The following is a 20356-nucleotide window of genomic DNA, read 5'->3' as shown; positions in this document are numbered from 1 at the left end:
ATTTCATAGACAGCAGAGCTAAAGGAGAACATGGCTCAAGCTGAACATCGGGCTTACAAACTGAAATGCTAACAAAAATTGTAAATGCCAAAAAAGAAAAGAAAAGGCTAAAGAAACTACTGTGGTTATATCTGGCATTCTTCAAGGAGTTCAAATACAAATTATGGCATTAAAAAATGAGTACATACTAAAGACAAATACAGAAAACTAACATGAAACAGTAAAAACAAGGTCAGGAAGTTCAAAATGAGCTAAGCTACATTCAGAGTCTAGTTATTTGATCAGAACACCTACCTACAGAATGTTTCAAACACAAGTTAGGCAACAATTTATAACCAAAACAACATCATAGATAACTGAGAAGTATTTACAGGTTGGGATGGCTACCATATTTTTGCACTGAGTCTTCTTATTTGGAAGAACAAAACTACTCAAAATGAAAAAAGTAAACATATCGCCTTTTTGGTTACATAAATACAACTCAAACAACCTTGTGGTGAATCAGCAAAGCAATGCAGTATTACCTGAGTGTGATGGCTCTTGCTACGGGATCATTACTATGAATCACAGAGAAAATTCTCTTCACAAATTCATCCACATTTAGAATCTTCTCCAGATGCTTCTCACTTTGTTGAGTAACTTTAAGAACACAGAGCCTCAGGAAATTGTTTCTACCAAAAACCAGAGATAAAATAAATTAGACCACTTTAGCAAAGTAATAGCACACTAACAATATTAAACTGTAGCAACAGGCAAATGCTCTTCAGCATTTATTATTATCTGTCTCGTCACAAGAGTTAAAGGCTGTAGGACTTTTTAGGTGGGTACTAAGCACAAGCAGTTAGCAATCCTGCTGCAAGACACCAAAACGGCAGTGACACAAGGAGAAGGCCCGGGACAGAACTAAACCTCATCGGCTCATAATCGAGGCCAGGAGGTCACATGGTCTTCCTCCTCTCTCAAGCTAATTTTACAACATCTTTTTTCCTTCAAGTCTGATATGGTGCGTGGATAAACACATGAGTGCATAGAGAATGACAGAAAGAAGGAGAAGAGGGACTAGAAGGAAGAAGAAAAAAGAAATGGATATTTTATTCAGTGCTTGCATGTTTCAGGCACTTAGTAGTAACATGTAATCTCAAGTTATAAAACAAGCTATTAAATCAGAATCTTCTCAAAACAATCAGTACAAAACCACAGATATTTGCAAAATATACAGGAATATATTAAGGTTGTCTTAAATTGATTTATCCTGTTATCCAAATAAGTAGTCTCTAATTTATATACTTCATTTTTCCTTAAACTGTCATTAAACCTCCCACCAAAAAGTATTACACACTACCATGCGTGTCCACCAAAATGGTAACCAACCAAGTGGAAGTCCTAAAAGGCAAAAAGAATAAAGACCACAATATAAAACAAAGATGCGAACACAGTGCTTCAGGACACTGAGGCTTTAGAAAGACTTACCCAACTCTGAAAACATCAGCCAACTTTAGGAATGCAGAGTTGATGAGAATAGGGAATGGATACTTCTGAAAGAGCCTGGGAAAGCGAACAACTGCTTCACACTGTTCCCCAAGTTTGCCAGATCTTAGACCTGTGAAAAACATCAAAAAGGGAGAACAGCTTACACATTTGTGGCCACAACAGTCAAGTTCTGTTTGTAATGAATTAACCTTGGTTGGGATGAAAAAGGCAAAGGAGGAAGCAGTCCATGTAGAAGGCGTCACCCACAGAGCAAGATCTGCTTTACCTTCCTTGAAAAACAGAAGCACAGACCACATTGATTTGTTTAAATTATGCTGATTTAAAATGTACCAAAGATAATTCTGGATATGGCCAGAGAAATGTTTTGATCTCCCTAATGTTGCCAAATCTTATTTCTTTAAGATAAAGTAGACCCACGTGCCTCTAACAAGGCCAGCAGGGTAAATAAGCTAAGTAGTAAATTTTTTGCTTATTTTCTGATGTAGAGTAGGATGGTACCCACCTTGCTTGCTCTAGGCCTATTTTGACTCCAGGATAAGCCAAGCTTCTGAAAAAAGGCACTCGGCACAATCAGATCTTGGTCTAAGAGGGGTTCTTCTCTTTATTTCTATTGCTAGTTACAACCAACCTGGGGAAGAATGCCCTGATCCTAAGATCAACGATGATAAGACTGCAACTCTAAGACCAGAGATGAAGGCAGAGGGATGTGATCGCTGTTTCTACATTTTACTTTTTTTCTCTCACCAAACGGTGCCTGGAGGTAAACAGTGCTTAACTCAGCTAAAACACGTGGGTAGACATAGGTTGTCTGTAAATTGCTTATTCATTCAAAATTCACTCCACAGCAATAAAACTCATTATTCTAAACTTATTTAGCACTTAAAATGTGCAGAACATTTTTCGAGGGTACTGGTTTTCAGCCCTGGTCTGCATCACAAACATCTGTGAAACTTCAAAAATACCCATCCTAGGGTCCCACTCCACACTTACCAAAGCTCTGGGGCGGGGCCAGGCTTCTGTTCAGCTGCACGGAGAAAGCAGGCACAAGTACTCAATGACTATGCTCTGTCATTGGATCTTATTTGACTGGCCTGCCTGTACTGATTACACTGGGGTAAGAAAACGAGCAGGCTGCTGAATCTGGTCCTCAGAATGACGTTAGCTGATAGATGCGTCTTTAAAGACTTTGAATTCATTGCCAAGTTTTAAAACTGAGATTGCACATAAAACTCACGATTTCTGGCTTTTCTGAAAACTTGAAAGATCTGAAATATCACTGAAGGTAGGAGAGTCTTGACCAAAGAAACGCTCTAGTATTGCAGGTCTGTGTTAAAGGTTATTTTGAGTTTGATATAATTTCTGATAATAGCCACATACCCTGTTTATGACTTTCTCCAGCAATTTCTGGCTGCCTTTGGGCACACATGACTAGAATAGAACCTTGGATGAGAATTTCAAGTACTGGTAAGAAAGTAAATGAAGTTAATAAATTGAGGAACCATGAAATGTAAACTGGATACAGAAGTAAAGACAGGAAGGAACTGCTAAATAGGGGAAAGTAGAGAGATAAATATACCGGGGTGTGAATGAAAATAAAGAATGGTCAAAATAGCATTAATCAAAATGATGATAATGATGATGCATATTAAGTCCTTATAATGTGCCCGACACTCTACTTTACATGTATTGAAGCCTCACTTTATAATCACAAAAGTTAGGAAGTATTATTCCTATTTTAAAAATGAAGATGCAAGCAAAATGAAGATACAAGCAAAGAGCAGTTAAGCAACTTGCCTAAGAAACAACAGCTAACAAATGGCAGAGATGGGGTTCAAATCCTGGGAATCTGGCTCCGGAACCTATGGCCCCTACCATTATGCTATGGCCCTTACCATTATGCTAAAATGCTCACCTAGCAAGCAACTAGGACAGGTTAAGATTAAGGAATGGGACATCTGAATTCGTGATTTCAGAGTGGTGTAATTCTGAGGGATGACAAATTCCAGGAAACTGAGGAATAACATAAATTATGGTAAACTTGGGGTTTGTGATGTACCTGAATCAAGCTTCCAAAGTAGCACACATTTCCAGGTATATATCAGTCAGAGTTCTTAGCTGCAAGCAACAGAACCTAACTCTGGCTGATGTGGCAGAAAATGAATTTATTAAAAGACTAGTAAACAGTTTCAAGGGTAAACTTCTAATAACACCAAATACCACACTGCCAAACTGACCAGATGGGGGAAAACTGTTGTTGCTAGGAAACACTAGATGCTACAAGGAGCTCTGCTGTCATCTAGGAACGTAGCCATTGCTGCCTGTACCATACACTAGGGACACTACAGCCACCACTGCTGCCAGCCCAGGGAACTGCGAGTACTCATCAAACTGGCCTTCTTGCATCTCTGAAGTTAAATCACAGAGCCTGGAGGAGGCCCGTCTGATTGGCAGGGCATAAGTTCACATCCAGCGCTTTAGCAAGGGAAACTAGTGAGTTTTTGCTTCCATTTTGGTGAGACAGGGCTCATGACGTGGAACATTCCTCAAGCATAGGAAGAGTGCTCACAAGATGCTAAAATGCTATCATCCACGTGAGCAATATCCACTTACAAACACTGGTAATTCACACCACCAAACAAGCACATTTTAGAGAACTCTGTTATATACATTGTTTTACCTAAGTGGTGAAAATTATTCAAAGTGGAATCGTAACACATATACATCTTAAAGTCTATTCACTAAAAGCGAGGAGGGGCAGATACAAACACAAGCATGCACCACACATTATAAAGTAACCTAACAACTTATAGCTTAATAAATTGATAATGGCAAAGCCTCAATAAATTACATTAAAAAGCAGGAATAGAAACAACTGAAATGATAGTCAACTCAACTGATGATGCATTAATAATAAAACATCCTTACCCCAAATTTCAGAAATTGTCTGTAAATACCATATATGATGGCATGTATGCCACAGTGTGCAGCATGTACATAGCATACTGATTTGTAATCATAAACAAATTAATTTTATTTTATGAACACCAACTTTTAGGAATATTTAAGAACTCACTTTGTAAGTTATAAGACAGTAGCTTTTAGCCATACATGAAAACGAGTCCATGGATTTCAGCAAGAACTGAAGAAGGGCCTTGGGTTTTTGGGTCAGTGCATGGCCTATCAAGGGATCACCAACCAGGTCCATCCTAACGCTGGTTTTTCTGTGGCACTGAGTTGTTAAGAGTCTGACCTAAGCCTCAATCCTACATGATCTTATAGGTCCACTTCTCAACACTGTCAGACTAAATTTGGTCTGACAAAGAATTTGATTGGCTCACTGTGGGTCATATGTCCACTTCTGAATCAATCAGTTAAGGCATGGAATTGGTCACGTGGTATACACTTAGCTGCAGAGGGCTCTCTCTTTAGTAGGGGAACTTGTAGCCTTCTGACACTATGACCTTTGGAACAGGTAAAGGATGAGATGGCTCAATACTTGAAACACTAAACTATCTTCTAATGAACTGGCTATTTCTGTTATCTAATTTCTTAACAACTTTAAAAGGTACAGCATGGTGAATGAAAAAGAAGTTTTGTTCTTGTCTTGTTCAAATTATCTTTCTGAGACTGAGACTCTTTGTGGGGACAGAGCCCCAGAGAGTAGTTTACAGGCTCTCGGCCTCACATGGAAGGGTGCTGGCTCGGCTGTGGCTGATTGGCCGTCGGCTGTGGCTGGTTAGCCGATTGGCCGCTGGTATAACTGCTGCGGCTGCAGAGGAGAGCCGAGGATTGCCGAGGAGCCGAGCAGAGCCGAGGAGAGCGAAGAGAGTGGAGGAACAGAGTCGAGGAGAGTGGAGTCGTGGTCGTCGGTCGGTCGGCAGAAAGGCGGACGGCAGGTAGTGCATCCGGTGGGCCCAGCCTCCACTGTGAGACCACAGTGGTATGACTCCCCTACCTATGGCTCCGTGGGTGTTCCTTTTTGGCCTCACCATATCCTGCGTTCTTGTGTGGGGAGCGGGAGCAGAGACCCCGCAGGCCTCTGTGCACGACACTCTTCTTGTGAAATACCCAGGGCACTGCTGGGAGGACTGAACACAAGTCACTTACTTAGTACCTAGGACTGACACCTGTTTACAGTTAAACACTCAATAGCTATCCATTAATTTATTTAAGGAAAATTTGTGCTATTTTGAGTGTTTTTTTACCACAATTGCAAATTTTTAGTAATTAATCTGTATTTACAGATTACTCATTTCTTTGGAGTCCCATCCTGATCTCTGTTCCATAACTATTGTCCTACTGTCCTTAGGGGATGAGCCCACCTGGATCAGAGTGGTAGAAAATGTCTGTAGAATTGGTAGGAATATTAGCTATCAGGACATGAAACTGTCACTGGGGAATAAGCAAGGAATGATCAGAATGGGGAGGAAAAGATTATGTAGTGTTTAAAACACACATTTAATGTTATAATTTTATATTTCAGAGGATAAAAGCCCTATAGCTTTGGTATAAGAAAGTTCACATCATCTTCTTAGTCGATGGAGATGTACTAAACATTTTGTGACTCAACCAAAGGAATAACACAGTTGTGACATTTTTATGTTGATCCAACAGTCTTAAAAGGCTTTTATAAAAGTCTGTGAAAATCTTATTTAGACCAACCCACTAGAAATGTTTACAGGTTAAAAAAGAAACAAAACAAAACAAAAATTCCCCCAAAAGAGTGTCAAACCCAAGAAGCTGGGAAATGGCTGAAAGTGGACTTAAATTAGATTATTCTAACCTTTAGTCCAGTTCTCAATACATTATACAAAGGCTACGGTTAATCAAGACTTAACTGTATCCCAAATAACAAAATGTTTTCTCCATTCAATAAAAATCCTTGAAGTACACTGAAACAAAGGATTCATTTTAATAATTGAGTTCTTTACTGACAAATATCTGCCCTTGCCTGCCATATCCATATCTAAGAAGGCATATCTCTTTAGCATTTAAGAAAGGCTTGTTTTGCATATCACTGTATCACTTACTATTTACAACAGTCTTGCCAGCTCAATGGTATTGTACCCACTTTGCAGACAAAAATACCGAGGTTGGGTGAAGTCAGGTGACTTGTACATGATTATGAAATTAGTGAAATTGAAATTCAACTCATTCTAATTTCAAAGTTCCTTCAGCTATACCAAGCTGCCTCTCACCCCTCCACACCTTTACCCGCCCCCTTAAGGAAACATCTAGTGGAATTTATCTGCAGGAAAATTAGCAGAGGTTACGCTTTACGGATGGTCTTGGCTATTTAATCTGCCTGGTAAGACGCACGTAATAGAGTTACAGAAATCAAATAAATCGCTATAAAGTCGGTGCAAAGTCGGTTTCAACTGAACGGTCTGAAGACTAATTTCACAATTTCAATCTAGCATTCCTAAAGACTGCTTGGAAAATCGGGGGACTGTGCCCCCTAGTGGTCAAAACAGGCCTATCAGTGGAACTCGCTACTTCTTCAGCTGGTGCAAAGCCAAATCCAGCAATGCTGCAATTTTCCTGCCAATTTCCCAAAGCGATAAAAATCCTGGACTCACCAAAAGCACAGGCGCCGGCGCCCGCGCCCGCGCCCGCCCCCGCCTCAGCCCAGGGAAGCTTTGCGCAGCCGCCTTCCCGGCCTCTCCCGATGCTACCACCACCTGGTGGCGCCGCTTCCACCATCCATTTCACCCGCTCAGCCCGCTCTTTCGAATACCTTTGTCTAATTCCATAAGGGCAGAGTTAGCATCCAGCTCCTGTTCGCCATAGCCGGCATCTGCCAGGAAAGACTTAGTTGAGTTTGACGCCATGACCCGAACAGTTACTCGGTTAGCTTATTCAAAAAGATTGTAAACTCTGGCCCAGCACCGCCATCTTCTCCCACCACCTTCTCGCGGATTTTTCCTCCGCGCTCTGGCAAGCCGTGGTACGCATGCGCCCTGGCCAGACCGCCGTTCGCGAGCGCCTCAGCGGCCCCCCGCGCAGGCGCTCAGAGGGCTCTTGAACTCTAGGTTCCCGCGGCTCGGAGAAAAGAAGGCGGGGATTTGGAGGGGGAAGTGACTCGGCGGCGTCCGGACGCCGCTGCGGGAGCCAATCAGAGGGCGTGACGTCAGTTTGGCGGGGAGTTTGGTGGCCGGGGCTTACAGTGGCGGGAGTTGGAGGCTATAACTAGTCCTCTTCTGAGAGACCCGAGCTGCGACTTCTGTTGAACCTGGGGGCGACTTTAAGGCTTTTCCCTCAGTTGAGCCTTTTGTCTGGTCCAGATGCTCTTCAATTCGGTGCTCCGCCAGCCCCAGTTCGGCGTCCCGAGAAGTGGTGAGTAACGGCCCTAACTGCTGCTTGTTGCTGGCGGGATTCGCCTCCCCCGAAACAGCGCCTCGGACCGAGGCCGACTCCAGTTCTGTTTTCCGGCCCCCAAGTGAATCCGTGTTCGCAAAGACTACTGACGAAAGCTGCACTTTCATGCCCTCCGTACACTTAAAATCGTAGTTTGTATTTTTAAAACGTAATGTAGGCCGACGGAGGGAGGGAAGTTCACTGAAGTGGCCTTCCTTACGGCTTCTGTCTATATTACACTTTAACTGGAAAAAGCGTGCGTGCGTGTGTGTGTGCGCCTCTCAGCAGCAATGTGAGGTCGAGGAAACTCGTATTCACTGATTAATTCGTTTGTTGTAGAGCCTTATTGAGCGCTATTTGTTTTAAGTACGCGAGTGTATCTGACCCCGCTGTTCAGGAACCCAGTGAAGCAGACAGAAGGCAGAACTGCTTGTAGCATGGTCAATTTTTTTTTTTTCTCCCTGATTACTACATATGCATAAAAAATTCGAAATCATAGAGTGAAAAATACCTATAAACATATCCCCAGAGAGGACCAGTGGTAAATCGATTGAAGTACATTGTCCCAAATGTTTTTCAATGCCAGAAGCGGTATGTATTGTTATTTATAAAAATGATATCAAAATGGTTTGTTTTTCTCTTTAACCGTGTAACTTGGGGAATATTTTCATGTTCGTGTGTAGAAATCCAGTTTATTCTCTACCGTTCTTGAGGTTCCTTTGGTTAAAACATTGGCAATAGGAGTTTTGAGCTTAGGTTTGGGTATCAATCTGAAACTTCCTGGTAAGTTTCTGATGGGGCGTTACTACCGGGACTCATCTTGGATAGAAATTAAATTTCGTTCTTTTAAAGATGGCTAAGTCCACTTTCTCCTTGAAACCATGTGGAAAACAAAAAGAAAAGAGTCTGGGAAAGAGACCTTTTGTACTTAAGGCATAGGTCTAGGAAAAGGATATTGAGACAGTAGTCTCTCAACTTCCTGCCCCCCGGTCTAAAACTTTATTCCATCCTTACCTACTTCCCTCTTAAATAATCTTTTTAATTGTGCTCTAAATACCCCTTTTTCTGTCTCCCCTGGGACGTTGCTTGAATTAACTTCTCTATCCTCTGTGTCACGAGTGGCAATACAGCACACACACTGTGTAAGAGCTCTGTCTTTGGAGGAAAAATTCCAGCTCCACTCCTTACTATCTGTGTGACCTGGGACAAGCTATTGAGCCTTAATTTTTTAGCACATTTTCTACTCACTCACCAATCTATCCGTCTACTTCTTCCCTTTCATTCACGAGTTCTGTCCACTGTTTAGTGTTAGGCTCTGAACTTCGTTTATTCTTGTATATTATACACTGATCTGTATGAGACCATCTCCTTTTCCCTTCCATGTAGTTGTTCCATCCTCGGCCCCTAATCTCCTTCCACCCACTCCCATGGATCATCATAGCTTTAACCAGGGCTTCGTCCACTATTTCTTGCAACCTTCCTTTCCCTAGACTTTACATCCATTCCTATGTTGTGTGAGTTGTATGATTATCTTCGCCCAAATGGTCAGTCCCACAAGCATCTCGAACTCAAATACCAAAAACGAACTCAGCTTTTCCCCAAACCTGCCGTATTACCTACTTTAGCCAGTGATTCATTAAACTAGTCTTCCCAGCCAGAAACCTGACAGTCAATCAAATTTCCTTCATTTTCCTCAAGATACACACACACCCAGTAAGTTTCCTTAAAATCTTTTGAATCTGCCCTTTCTATCCCCACTGATGTTGCCTCTTCACCATATCTAGGATCTGTTCTATGTTTACCATTCCATTTCCTTGGGTCGAGCCCTAATACCCTCTAGTGTGGACTATAACAAGTCTTCCAAATGGCCTCTTAGTTTCCCCTCTCTCCAGTTTATATTCTCCACATCACTGCCAGTGATCTCTCTAAAATGGAAATCTGAGTACTCTAACGTGTATTTTTTAATTGGTATCTGAAAGCTTTTATCATAAATTTAAACCGATACAGATGATTTCATTTCTGGTCATAATGTGAATGTTGACATTTTAAAATAAAAATACTACATTACTCTTTTAAAATATATCTGATAGAATGTAAATACTATAGTGATTTGATAACCACACCAATCATTTTTTAAAAGTATGAACAAACTTTTAACTGTTAGATATTCTAAATAGTTGCTGTTTTTCCTTTGAATTTATTTCCACTTTATTTTTCCCAATAGGATGTATCCTAATGTAATTTGTTTTTAAGCTTGGAAAGTTATTCTATTGATCACCCTGTCATTACTCTGTGTAAAAAAAATACATTTAAATTGATCATAAGGCTCTAAGTCTTAAAGTTCTTCTGCATTGAATTATTGCAATTATTAGCATGCAATTAGTCAAAACAATATAGATTACTAATTTTGACAAATAATTATTAAGCAAAAAGTAAAATTTTACCAGAAGTATGTCTTTTTCAAGCGATGGATTTGGGTGTACACAATGCCTTTATTAAAGGACGTATCCAATTGTCTCTCATTTGGGGTCCCAGAAGTTTTTATACCTTGGGTCAATGCAAGGTGCAAAATTGGGGCATGGAAAAAAAAAAAAATTGGGGCATGGAAATGCCTTTCTTTTGAAAGTGGAAGAGAGGTAGTGATGAAGGGAGAGGAGAAAAAGAGAGCCTCACCTTTCAGGTGATCAGTTTTAGAAATGCATATACCTGGAATTTGAGTATCAGGAAATTGATTCTCTGGAAACTCTTCTGTCCTCAGATACTCCTTGAAAAATCTGCGTGTAATCTTAAATTGTATATTGAGTAAATAATAGGCTTTCCAAATGAGTGTTGTGGGGGAAAGCATTACAAGTTCATGTTGGAACAGCATAGCACAATAAAGGTCCAAAAGTAGTTTAAGAGGCTGGTCCAAGAATGTGTGGTGAGGAGTGCAGAAATGGAGGGAACTAGTTACCAAGTCACGTTAAACCGTTTGTTAGGGTTTGAATATTAGTCTGTAGGTGATGAAGCAGAGTTGAGGGAGTCACTGTTTAATTGTAAAGAATTAGGTTTCCATAACATATCATTTCCAGTTCCTCCTAAATTATTCTCGATTCAGTTCTTTCTAATTCATGTATTGCAGTCATTAGATCTTTTTTTAAATCCCAAATCACAAGTAACGTTAGAACAGAGGCTTTTGTTTTTAAATTCATGCTGTAGGTGGATATTGTTTTTAACTCTACAACATAACTACTTATTGTATTCTTCTTTCAGTGGTCCTTAATGGTTTATTTACAATGATATCTGACCTTGAGGTAATATCCCCAGGAATAATTACTAACTATGAATTGAATTTCTTTGCCTCCTTTGTACTGATTCCTTCAGGTTATCTCCATGAACATCTGAGGTTATGTCAGGCTAAGATGTCTTCTTCAGACAGTATTTTTGATGAAAAGTGAGAATTGAAAGTACCCTAAAATGTAAGAGAGTTTGTTAATTATTTAAACAGCTCTCAATAGATTGTAACTTCATTGTTTCCTCCTATGCTTAATAAAACATTTGGTTCTCAGTAACTATTTATTGAATCTGTTCCTTTTTTATATTGCAAATGTTTTGACCCACATATAAAAATGATAAACCTTTGAAGATGGTTTACTGTTTATACCATAGTGCACACTAGGCTTCTGACCCTAACAGAATAAACTTTCCTTCCACCCTGAATTTCTTCCTCTCTCATGTTCAATGAAAAATTACTCATCTTTCAAGACTTATGCTTGATTTCATCTCCTCTGAAGACTTCCCTGACCCTACTACTACTGGCCAGAGCTAACTGATTGTACTCTAGGGTTAGGTATGTAATGCTTTATTTTAAAATTGCTTTAATATAATTCAAGATACTATGACTAGTTAACATTTTAGAATCCTAGAATATCAGCACTGGAAAGGGAAGAAGAAGTGAAATAAGCATTTACATGTGAATATGTTAGTGGCTACAGTAGGCACATTCACATGAATTATTTCCTTTAACTCCATGACCATTGGATTATATGTGATTATGTTGCTAGTAATTTAAGAGTGTACAGTAATGTTGCTTTAGAAACTCTAAAAACATAAAATTTTAATTGAAGAGAATGGCAGTTTTAATGGTTGTGGTTGTCACCAAAGAGTGGAGGAAGAGGTAAGATCTTTTGTAATATGCAAAGGCCACTTGTTCCTTGCAATCTTAAATGTACTAGCGAGTCTCCACTTAAATGGTAAGCCCAGAGCTATACCTCACCAGAATTTGGGAGTGCTGTTTCATTTATTCCTTTGGAAGATATCTTAGGAAAATACCAGAAACTGCATTCTGGAAGTCCATAGCTAGTGAGTGGATCTATATTAAGTATATAAAGCTTTTTAAAACAAATATCTACCTCTGCATTTGTTAAAAGTACTGAAATGTGATGATACATTGGAATTCTATAAGGAATTGTGTCTTATTTTAGGATGGTCTGCACAGTACCCTCTACAGTCCCTTCTAACTAGTTACCAGTGCAACTCTAATGATGAGCACACTTCTTATGGAGAAACAGGAGTCCCAGTTCCCCCTTTTGGATGCACCTTCTCTTCTGGTAAGAAAATTGCTACCTAGCTAGGCGTGGTCAGAAATAATCTATTTCACCATTAGCGGAAAAACATATAGGGGTGTCCCCTTTTCGAGAAAAGTAAGTTGGATAGATGGTAGAGTTTTTCTAATAACTGTTCTTCCTGATTTATGAAATAGACTTTTCTTAATATCTGTGTGTAATTATATATTTCCTGTAAAGCACAGGACTATTATAGCACCTTTTTTTAAAAACTAATATAGGAAAGGGGTTGCAAAGGTTCAGCCATGATGAAAACTGTTTTGCCCAGAAGATACCCCTTTTGATCTGATTGAATCTATCTTTCTGTGATGCACTGGAGAACATATGAACAGAAATAGAAATACTTGTTACCCCTGTTAATATTTTAAGAGACGAAAAGTACATGGTTGTGGAGAGGGAATTTTAAACTAATAGACTCAGCCTGCTGGTGGCCTATATCATATGCCTTTATGTGCCATTGGCCAGTACCATTCCTGTTTTAAGTAGCACTCTTGATTCTCCCCTTCTCTAAATAAGAGATTATCTGAAGATAATTTTGGTAGTTTTGAGTCATTTCCTAATTTAGATATTATGGAAAATTTTAAGCAATTTTTAATTCAGATTACGTCTCTACCATACCAGATGCCATTTGGGTAGAATCATTTTCCTTCTTTTTAAACAGATTGTGTGTTTACCTTATAGCTTTCACTTAATCTATATTATATTATTTATATAGTTTTATATTCAGCTCTAAAATTTTCGTGTTATTTACATATTCTTTATTTCCTATTTAGCTCCTAATATGAAGCATATACTAGCAGTTGCCAATGAGGAAGGCTTCGTTAGATTGTATAACACAGAATCACAAACATATAGAAAGAAGTGTGTCAAAGGTAAGTCTAGGTCTAAAATTTTGTTTTAACATTTTTAATTCATAAAGCCTCAAGTAAATTTTTCTTTGAATACATTCCCAATTATATTTACTTCTGTTAGGTTGGTGCAAAAGTAATTGCGATTTTTGCAATTATTTTTAACCTTTTAAACCGCAATTACTTTTGCACCAACCTAATAATTATATCTGTTTAGGGACAGGCTAAAAGTAAATGGTGGATTCCCTTTCTGTCGATAAATGTTAATTATGGCAATGCCTTTACCGAAAGTTAAGAAAAATACATTTTAGGGAAAAAAAACAGTTCTTGTTTTAAAAAGATTAAATATTTTACACTTAATGAGGTTGAAGGAAACATTGCTTTAAAATATTTGTATTGACCGAGCATCTTCTATATATAAGACAAAGTTCTACTTACCTTAAGGAGCTGATAACTTGGAACTAGTAAGTCATGTTGAAATAACTAGAATAAAACAAAGGCTATAAATGATGTAGAAGTACAAAGAAAATGCCCCAGGAGTTGAAGAGAAAGCTGTCATGTAGAAAAGGGGAGGAAAATTTTTCATGAAGGATATGACATTTGATTTGGATTGTGGTATATAGACCAACGGAGATGAATAGGACACTCCGGGTGGAGGGGAAAGCATTAGCAAAGGCTTAGAGATAAGAAAGAATAGGATAAAATAAGGAAATAGGAAGTAATCCAGTTTGGTTGGAATTAGATGCATGGAGAACAATGAGAGATAAGCCCTGCACCTAAGATAAAGGACAAAGCCTACAGAAGCTTGAGTGTCAAACTGAAGTACTTTAGACTCCGTTCAGGAAGCACAATGAAGATTTTTGAACTGGAAAATGTTTCAGAAAGATTTCATTTTAAAGAATACCTATATTGCTTGTCACCTCATGGAAAGGAACTTAATATCATAATGGTAATGCTATGTGGTAATGAATGTTCTGTATTATATCACTCTTTACATCTTCCTTCTCCATTATAATACTCTGTGGCCCATGGACCATAGGGTGCTGAGTGCTATCGATATGACTACCACAGAACATAATCTAGACATTTCACATTCACCATTTTCTTTGTTTAGAGTGGATGGCTCACTGGAATGCTGTCTTTGACCTAGCCTGGGTCCCTGGTGAACTTAAACTTGTAAGTGACTTTCATCTTATTGGGATCTGAGTAAATACTGGTAGAGGGTTGCTTTATGAAATTGTGATAACTTGTTTTTTAAAGGTTACAGCAGCAGGTGATCAATCAGCCAAATTTTGGGATGTTAAAGCTGGTGAGCTTCTTGGAACGTGCAAAGGTCATCAGTGCAGTCTCAAGTCAGTTGCCTTTTCTAAGTTTGAGAAAGGTAGGTTTGTGCCTATCACCTTTCCTCTCCTTAACCTCCTTTCGACAGGATAATAAGCTGAAATTGTGTCCCCTTTTACCTATCAAAGTTGCTACTTTACCTACATGGATAATTGAGATTCTAATATGACTGAAAATCTAAATGCAATTGAGTTGGGTTTTAGTCTTATTCCTGTGGGCATTGTCTCCAGCTTGTCCCTGAAAGTCAAACATCTTCACGTAATTTTTTTCTATAATCTTATAGATAAGGTAGAAATGTATTAACAGCCACAATACCTCTGTTCAACTTTGAGTGTCTTTTTGAAGTCTAAATCCTGTACTAGACACTGATTAACTCTATTTGTAAAATAGTTACTTTAACTCTACTTGTAAAACTTAAATGGCCATGTGAGACTAGACTGGGAAACCTGATAAACAACATAATTCTCTGCCTAACAATTTATCACAATTACTTTAAATGTCTCAATTCCACAGTATGTTTTCAACTGTTATTAACTCAAAATTGATCTTTCTACCTTTATTTTACTATTATGATGGAGAAGGAAGGTTAAAGAGTGATGCAATACAGAACACTACTGTAGCAGTTGTGGGAAACTAAGCAGAGGTATCTGAATGAGTTCTCCAGTTCTGGATTTTTGTTTTCTTCTCCGTTTATTTCTCACTAATTTTTTTTTACAAATAGACCAACAAACTTTCATCTCAAAACAGTGGCTGAATTAATCTGCTTTTAATCTCAGAATAATAGAGTCAAACACTAAAGTCTTCTTTATCATTAAAAAAACACTATTTTTAAAAGGAATATTTTTACTTACTCACCTGAGCTCTCAAGGTTATTAAACTGAGTTGTTCAGCTGTTTGAACTCAAGAAAGGGTCAATTTTTTTTATTAGGTTTTATTGGGTAAGGGAACAGAACTTTATTGGGGAGCAGTGTGTACTTCCGGGACTTTTCCAGGTCAAGTTATTGTCCTTTCAATCATAGTTGTGGGAGACGCAGCTCAGCTCCAGGTCGAGTTGCCGTTGTTAGATGTAGGGGGCGCAGCCCACCATTCCTTGCAGGAGTCGAACTGGCAACCTTTTGGTTGAGAGGATGCATTCCAACCAACTGAGCCATCCGGGAGCTCAGCGGCAGCTCTGCTCAAGGTGCAGTGTTCAATCTTAGTTGCAGGGGGTGCAGCCCACCATCCCTTGCGGGAGTCTGCATCCTTGTGGTTGAGAGCCCGTCCTCCAACCACCTGAGCCATCTGGCCACCCGGGAGCTGAGCAGCAGCTCATTGACTTCATTCTAGTTGCTGAGGGTGCAGCTCGCTGGCCCATGTGGGAATTGAACTGGCAGTCCCATTGCCCAGAGCTCATGCACTAACCAACTGTGCCACCTGTCCGCCCCAAAAAGGGTCAATTTTAATCTACTGTGGTTGCTGTTGAGACCAGAACCTTGAAAAGGAAATATATGGCATAGATTTTTTTTATCTGCATAACTTTTTATGAATATATCTGTTGTATAAATTTAGGTATGCTTGTGTTCTAGTTTGCTACACGCCTGTGTCAAGGGTTCATTTTGAGTTTATGAAAATAATTTAAGGTCAAAAAAATTTACTAAAGGTAAACTTATTTAAAGGGTGATAGAAAAGAGAAGCACCATATCTTTTGGTCTCTGCTTGATTTTTAAAACTGTGTACATTGAATCTATACTAATGTGTTCTGGTAGAAAAAGCACTAAATTAGAAATTTGAGCAGGTGGTTTTTATCATGGTTCCCAGTATACAGATGCCCTCGTGTGAATTAGTCTGGTTGGACACTGCCCCCAAGGGCACATCGATTGGTTAATAAAACACAGGTTAGATTTTAGCCCCTACTTCCTCAGCTAAGTGTCCTGATGCAGGAACAACCGCGCATAGAAGTCATGTGTTTTGTTCTAGTTTCTGCCTCTAAACTCTTGGGCAAAGTCATTATTATCTCGCTGGATCTTCATTTTCTAATTTAATGTGATTAATACTTACTCTTAAAAAAATACTGTAAACTATAAAAGTGAGGTGAGATGTGAATGCATTTAAAAAAAACAAAACAAAACCGAGGACCACGTAAATACTTAGCAGTTTTTTTGTAGCTTGGTAGAAAAAGCCATTGATCCAGTTCTTTCAGCCCTACATTATGGATGGGCAGGATACAAATAATGCTAATAGTACATAGTCATACTAGTGGAATTTACCTTCCCTAAATATCTACCACCTGAAAGCAAGGGAAATTGACACATAGGTGTGTGTTTTGTGTGGCTTAAGTGGTGCCAAAACTTCTTTGTGGATGATTTGGAATGATTATGGATAATTTAAAACTTATCTTCAAATTTGCACCTACTTTCTCATTCTGCATTCTCCAGTTTAAGGCTAATCTTTCACAGGCCACTGGTTCTTAACCCTGACTGCACATAGCCACTTGGGAAGGTTTTATAAAATACCAATTAAATGTGAATCTCTAGGAAGTGAGCCAGGCATGTATATTAAAATTTTTTTTCAATTACAGTTGACATTCAATATTATTTTATATTAGTTTTAGGTGTATACATAGTGGTTAGACGTTTATATAATTTACAAAGTGATCCCTCCAATAAGTCTAGTGCCCACCTGGCACTATACATAGTTGTTACAGTATTATTCACTATGTTTCCTATGCTGTACTTTACATCCCCATGACTATTTTGTAACTACTAATTGGTATTTCTTAATCCCTTTACCTTTTTCACCCAGTCTCCCAATCCCCCTCCCATCTGGCAACCATCATTTTGTTCTCTGTATCTATGAGTCTGTTTCTGTTTTGTTTGTTCGTTTATTTTGTTCTTTAGATTCCACATGTAAGTGAATATTTATATGTGGCATCTATTTTTTTTAAGGGATTTTCCTCAAGGGATTCTAATGTGCAGTTAAGATTGAGAGACGTTCTTGATGACCTTACTCCCCACAGCTCCTGTATCTTCAAGCTTTCCCTCACTATTGGTTCTTTCTCCACAGGAAAGACTCAAGCGTTTCTGTGGCCTGTCCCAAAAACATCTTAACCTTGTGTTCCCCTTTAGCTATCATCCCTAATTTCCTATCTCCTCTTCTAAGTTTCCAAGACTAATCAAAAGATGGTTAAATTTCCTCATCTCAATGTCGTTCAATCTGTTTTCCAATTCTAGCTTTCTTCCTGAAATCAGTCTTTCTTGTACTTGTGAAATATTTGATACTTATGGCCATTTAAAATGTTTTATAAAGTTCCTCCTTGGAATCTGTGATACCACTCTGGTTCTCATTCTTTCTGTTTATTCCTTCATAATTGCTTTTGTGAACTTCACCTCAACCTATTTTAAAGTGTTAGCATGACACAGGATTTGGTATTTGGCCTTCTTTTCCTTTCAGTCTCTACCTTCTCCCTGGACAATTTGATCTATTCCAATTTTGTTTTGTTTTTTGCTCCACTTGTATTGAATCAGATTTTATTTCCAGCCTTAATCTTGCCTTCAAATTCAACATATCCAGAATCGAACTCATGATTCCCCCTTGCAACACCATCTTTACCCTGTCCTCTGGTATCATTTCCCTTCAGCCTAAAGAACTTCCCTTAGCATTTCTTGTAATGTGAGTCTGGTTGTAATTAATCCCCTTTGTTTTTCCTTTATCTAAAAATGTCTGCATTTTATCTTCATTCTTGAGGAATATTTTTGTTGGATATAAAATTCTGGGTTGACACTTTTTTCTTTTCATTACTTGAAGATGTTTTCCACTGTCTTTCATTGTTTTTGTTGAGAACTCTGTAGCCATTTGAGTCTTTCCCTGTATGTATTGTGTTATTTTCCTGACTGCTTTCAGGATTTTCTCTATTTTTGGTTTTCAGCAGTTTGACTATTATGTGTCCAGGCGTGGTTCCCTACAAAGTTACCCTTTTTGAAGTTTGCTGAGCTTTTTGTATATGTAAATTTACGAATGTGTTTCCCTGAATTTAGGAAGTTTTCTGCTACTATTTCTTGAAATATTTTTCTGCCCAGTTGTTTCTCTAACAATTACTCATATATTAGACTTTTTGAAATTGTTCCGTGAATCCCTGAAGCTTTGCTATTTTTTTCAGTTTTCTTAAATTTGAGACATTAACATACCATAAAATTCACCCATTTAAAGTGTACATTTCAATTATTTTTAATTTACTTACAGAATTTTACAACCATCACCACAAGCTAAGTTTAGAACATTTTTATCAGCCCAAAAAGAAACCAGAACCCATTAGCAGTACTTTCCATCTGCCTCCTATACCTACACAATCTAAACTACTGTCTGTCTCTATAGATTAGCCTATTTTGCACATTGATATAAACGGAACCATACAATATGTGGGCTTTTGTAACTGGCTTCTTTCGCTTACTGTAATGTTCAATCTGATTTTTCTTTTTACTTCAAATTGAATGATTTCTATTCTTTGTCTTCAAGTTAACTGACTTTTCCTCTGTTCTCTCCATTCTGCTCGTAAGCCTATCCAGTGAATTTTGCCATTTCAGAAATTGTGTTTTTCAGTTCTAAAATTTCTATTTTTTTTTATAAGTTCTGTTTCTCTGCTAAGATGTCTCACCTTTTCATTGATTATAAATGTCTATTTCTTTACTTCACTTGACATAGTTAGATTTGCTTTACAACCTTATTTGAGAAATCATCATCTGAGTTTTGAGGTTGGCCTCTGTTGATTCCTTTTCCCTTGAGAATGACTCACTTTCCTGGCTCTTTTTATGTCAAGTAATTGACGTTTTACCTTGGGCATTGTGGATGGTATGTTGGACTCTGGCTTCTGTTATATTACTCAGAAAAGAGGTGATGTTTTTGTTTTAACAGGTAATTAACTGAGTTAGACTCAAATTGCAGACTGTCAAACCTGTAGGAAGGTAGTGGGCTAGAGCTCAATGCAGTTCTGTAGTTTAAGCCTTAGTTGCAAGCTGCTTTTAGTTTTCCGTTGCATATATGGTTCATGGATCAGCCAGAGACTGGCACTGCACTTAAACAAAGAATTAGGGTTTCTATTTCTCTGGCTCTCTCCAGGGCTCCCCTCTCACTCTGGCAGCTCTTGTTGCCCCATGTCTCCTTCTCCTAGTTCCTCTGGCTTGAAAGATGTTTTTCTTAACTGCTTGGTACTAATGCTGCAACTGTGGCTGCCCTCAAGAGACCAGTAATTTACCCCAAGCCAATCACATGCTTCGGGTATTGCATGTTTTCAAACATGCAATTGCTCCTTCAAAAATTGCATGTTTTCCTTCAGTGTCTATAGAGCCTTCAGGCAGTTTTTTATATTTTTTCCAGAGTTTACAGCTAATGCAGATGGATTGGTTTGGTAAGTGTTTACTCTCCCATACAGAAAGCAGAATTGTTTTGGTTTAATTTTAAAGAATAGAACATTGCAGATAAATTGAAATTCTCCTATATTTTCCTTCTCCAATCCCATTGCCCTCCTTTCATCCCCAGAGGCAACCCCTTTCACAAATTTTGTATGGATCTGTATGGATTTGTATGGATCTGTATGGATATTTTTATACTGAGACAGTACAGCTTGGAGGTTTGGAGTACAGCCTGGTTTCATACTGCCAAGAATACCTTTAAAGTTACTTATCCTCTCTGTGCCTTAGTTTTCTCATCTATAAAATGGGGATAATAAGAATTTATATAAAG

General features: G+C 38.6%; 2 protein-coding genes across 2 annotated transcripts in view; one reads left to right on the top strand and one right to left on the bottom strand.

Moving 5' to 3' along the window:
• The window catches only part of INTS7 (integrator complex subunit 7), a 59333-nt gene extending 51885 nt beyond the window's left edge, over positions 1-7448 (bottom strand). The window contains exons 1-3 of the mRNA XM_019738098.2: positions 7229-7448; positions 1471-1600; positions 525-671 (exon numbers count right to left, since the gene is read on the bottom strand). Coding sequence (XP_019593657.1) covers positions 525-671; positions 1471-1600; positions 7229-7322 — 371 coding nt within the window. The 5' untranslated portion in view covers positions 7323-7448. The remainder of the gene's footprint in view (positions 1-524; positions 672-1470; positions 1601-7228) is intronic.
• Positions 7449-7651: 203 nt separating this feature from the next.
• Positions 7652-20356, top strand: part of DTL (denticleless E3 ubiquitin protein ligase homolog) — a 52442-nt gene continuing 39737 nt past the window's right edge. Inside the window, exons 1-5 of the mRNA XM_019738021.2 lie at positions 7652-7827; positions 12312-12437; positions 13226-13324; positions 14415-14476; positions 14561-14681. Coding sequence (XP_019593580.1) covers positions 7776-7827; positions 12312-12437; positions 13226-13324; positions 14415-14476; positions 14561-14681 — 460 coding nt within the window. The 5' untranslated portion in view covers positions 7652-7775. The remainder of the gene's footprint in view (positions 7828-12311; positions 12438-13225; positions 13325-14414; positions 14477-14560; positions 14682-20356) is intronic.

The sequence above is a fragment of the Rhinolophus sinicus genome, linkage group LG17 (genome assembly GCF_036562045.2).
Source record: "Rhinolophus sinicus isolate RSC01 linkage group LG17, ASM3656204v1, whole genome shotgun sequence".
NCBI classification, from domain to species: Eukaryota; Metazoa; Chordata; class Mammalia; order Chiroptera; family Rhinolophidae; genus Rhinolophus; species Rhinolophus sinicus.
Note: the sequence above shows the minus strand (reverse complement) of the source record. Positions and strands in the feature narration are given on the sequence as shown.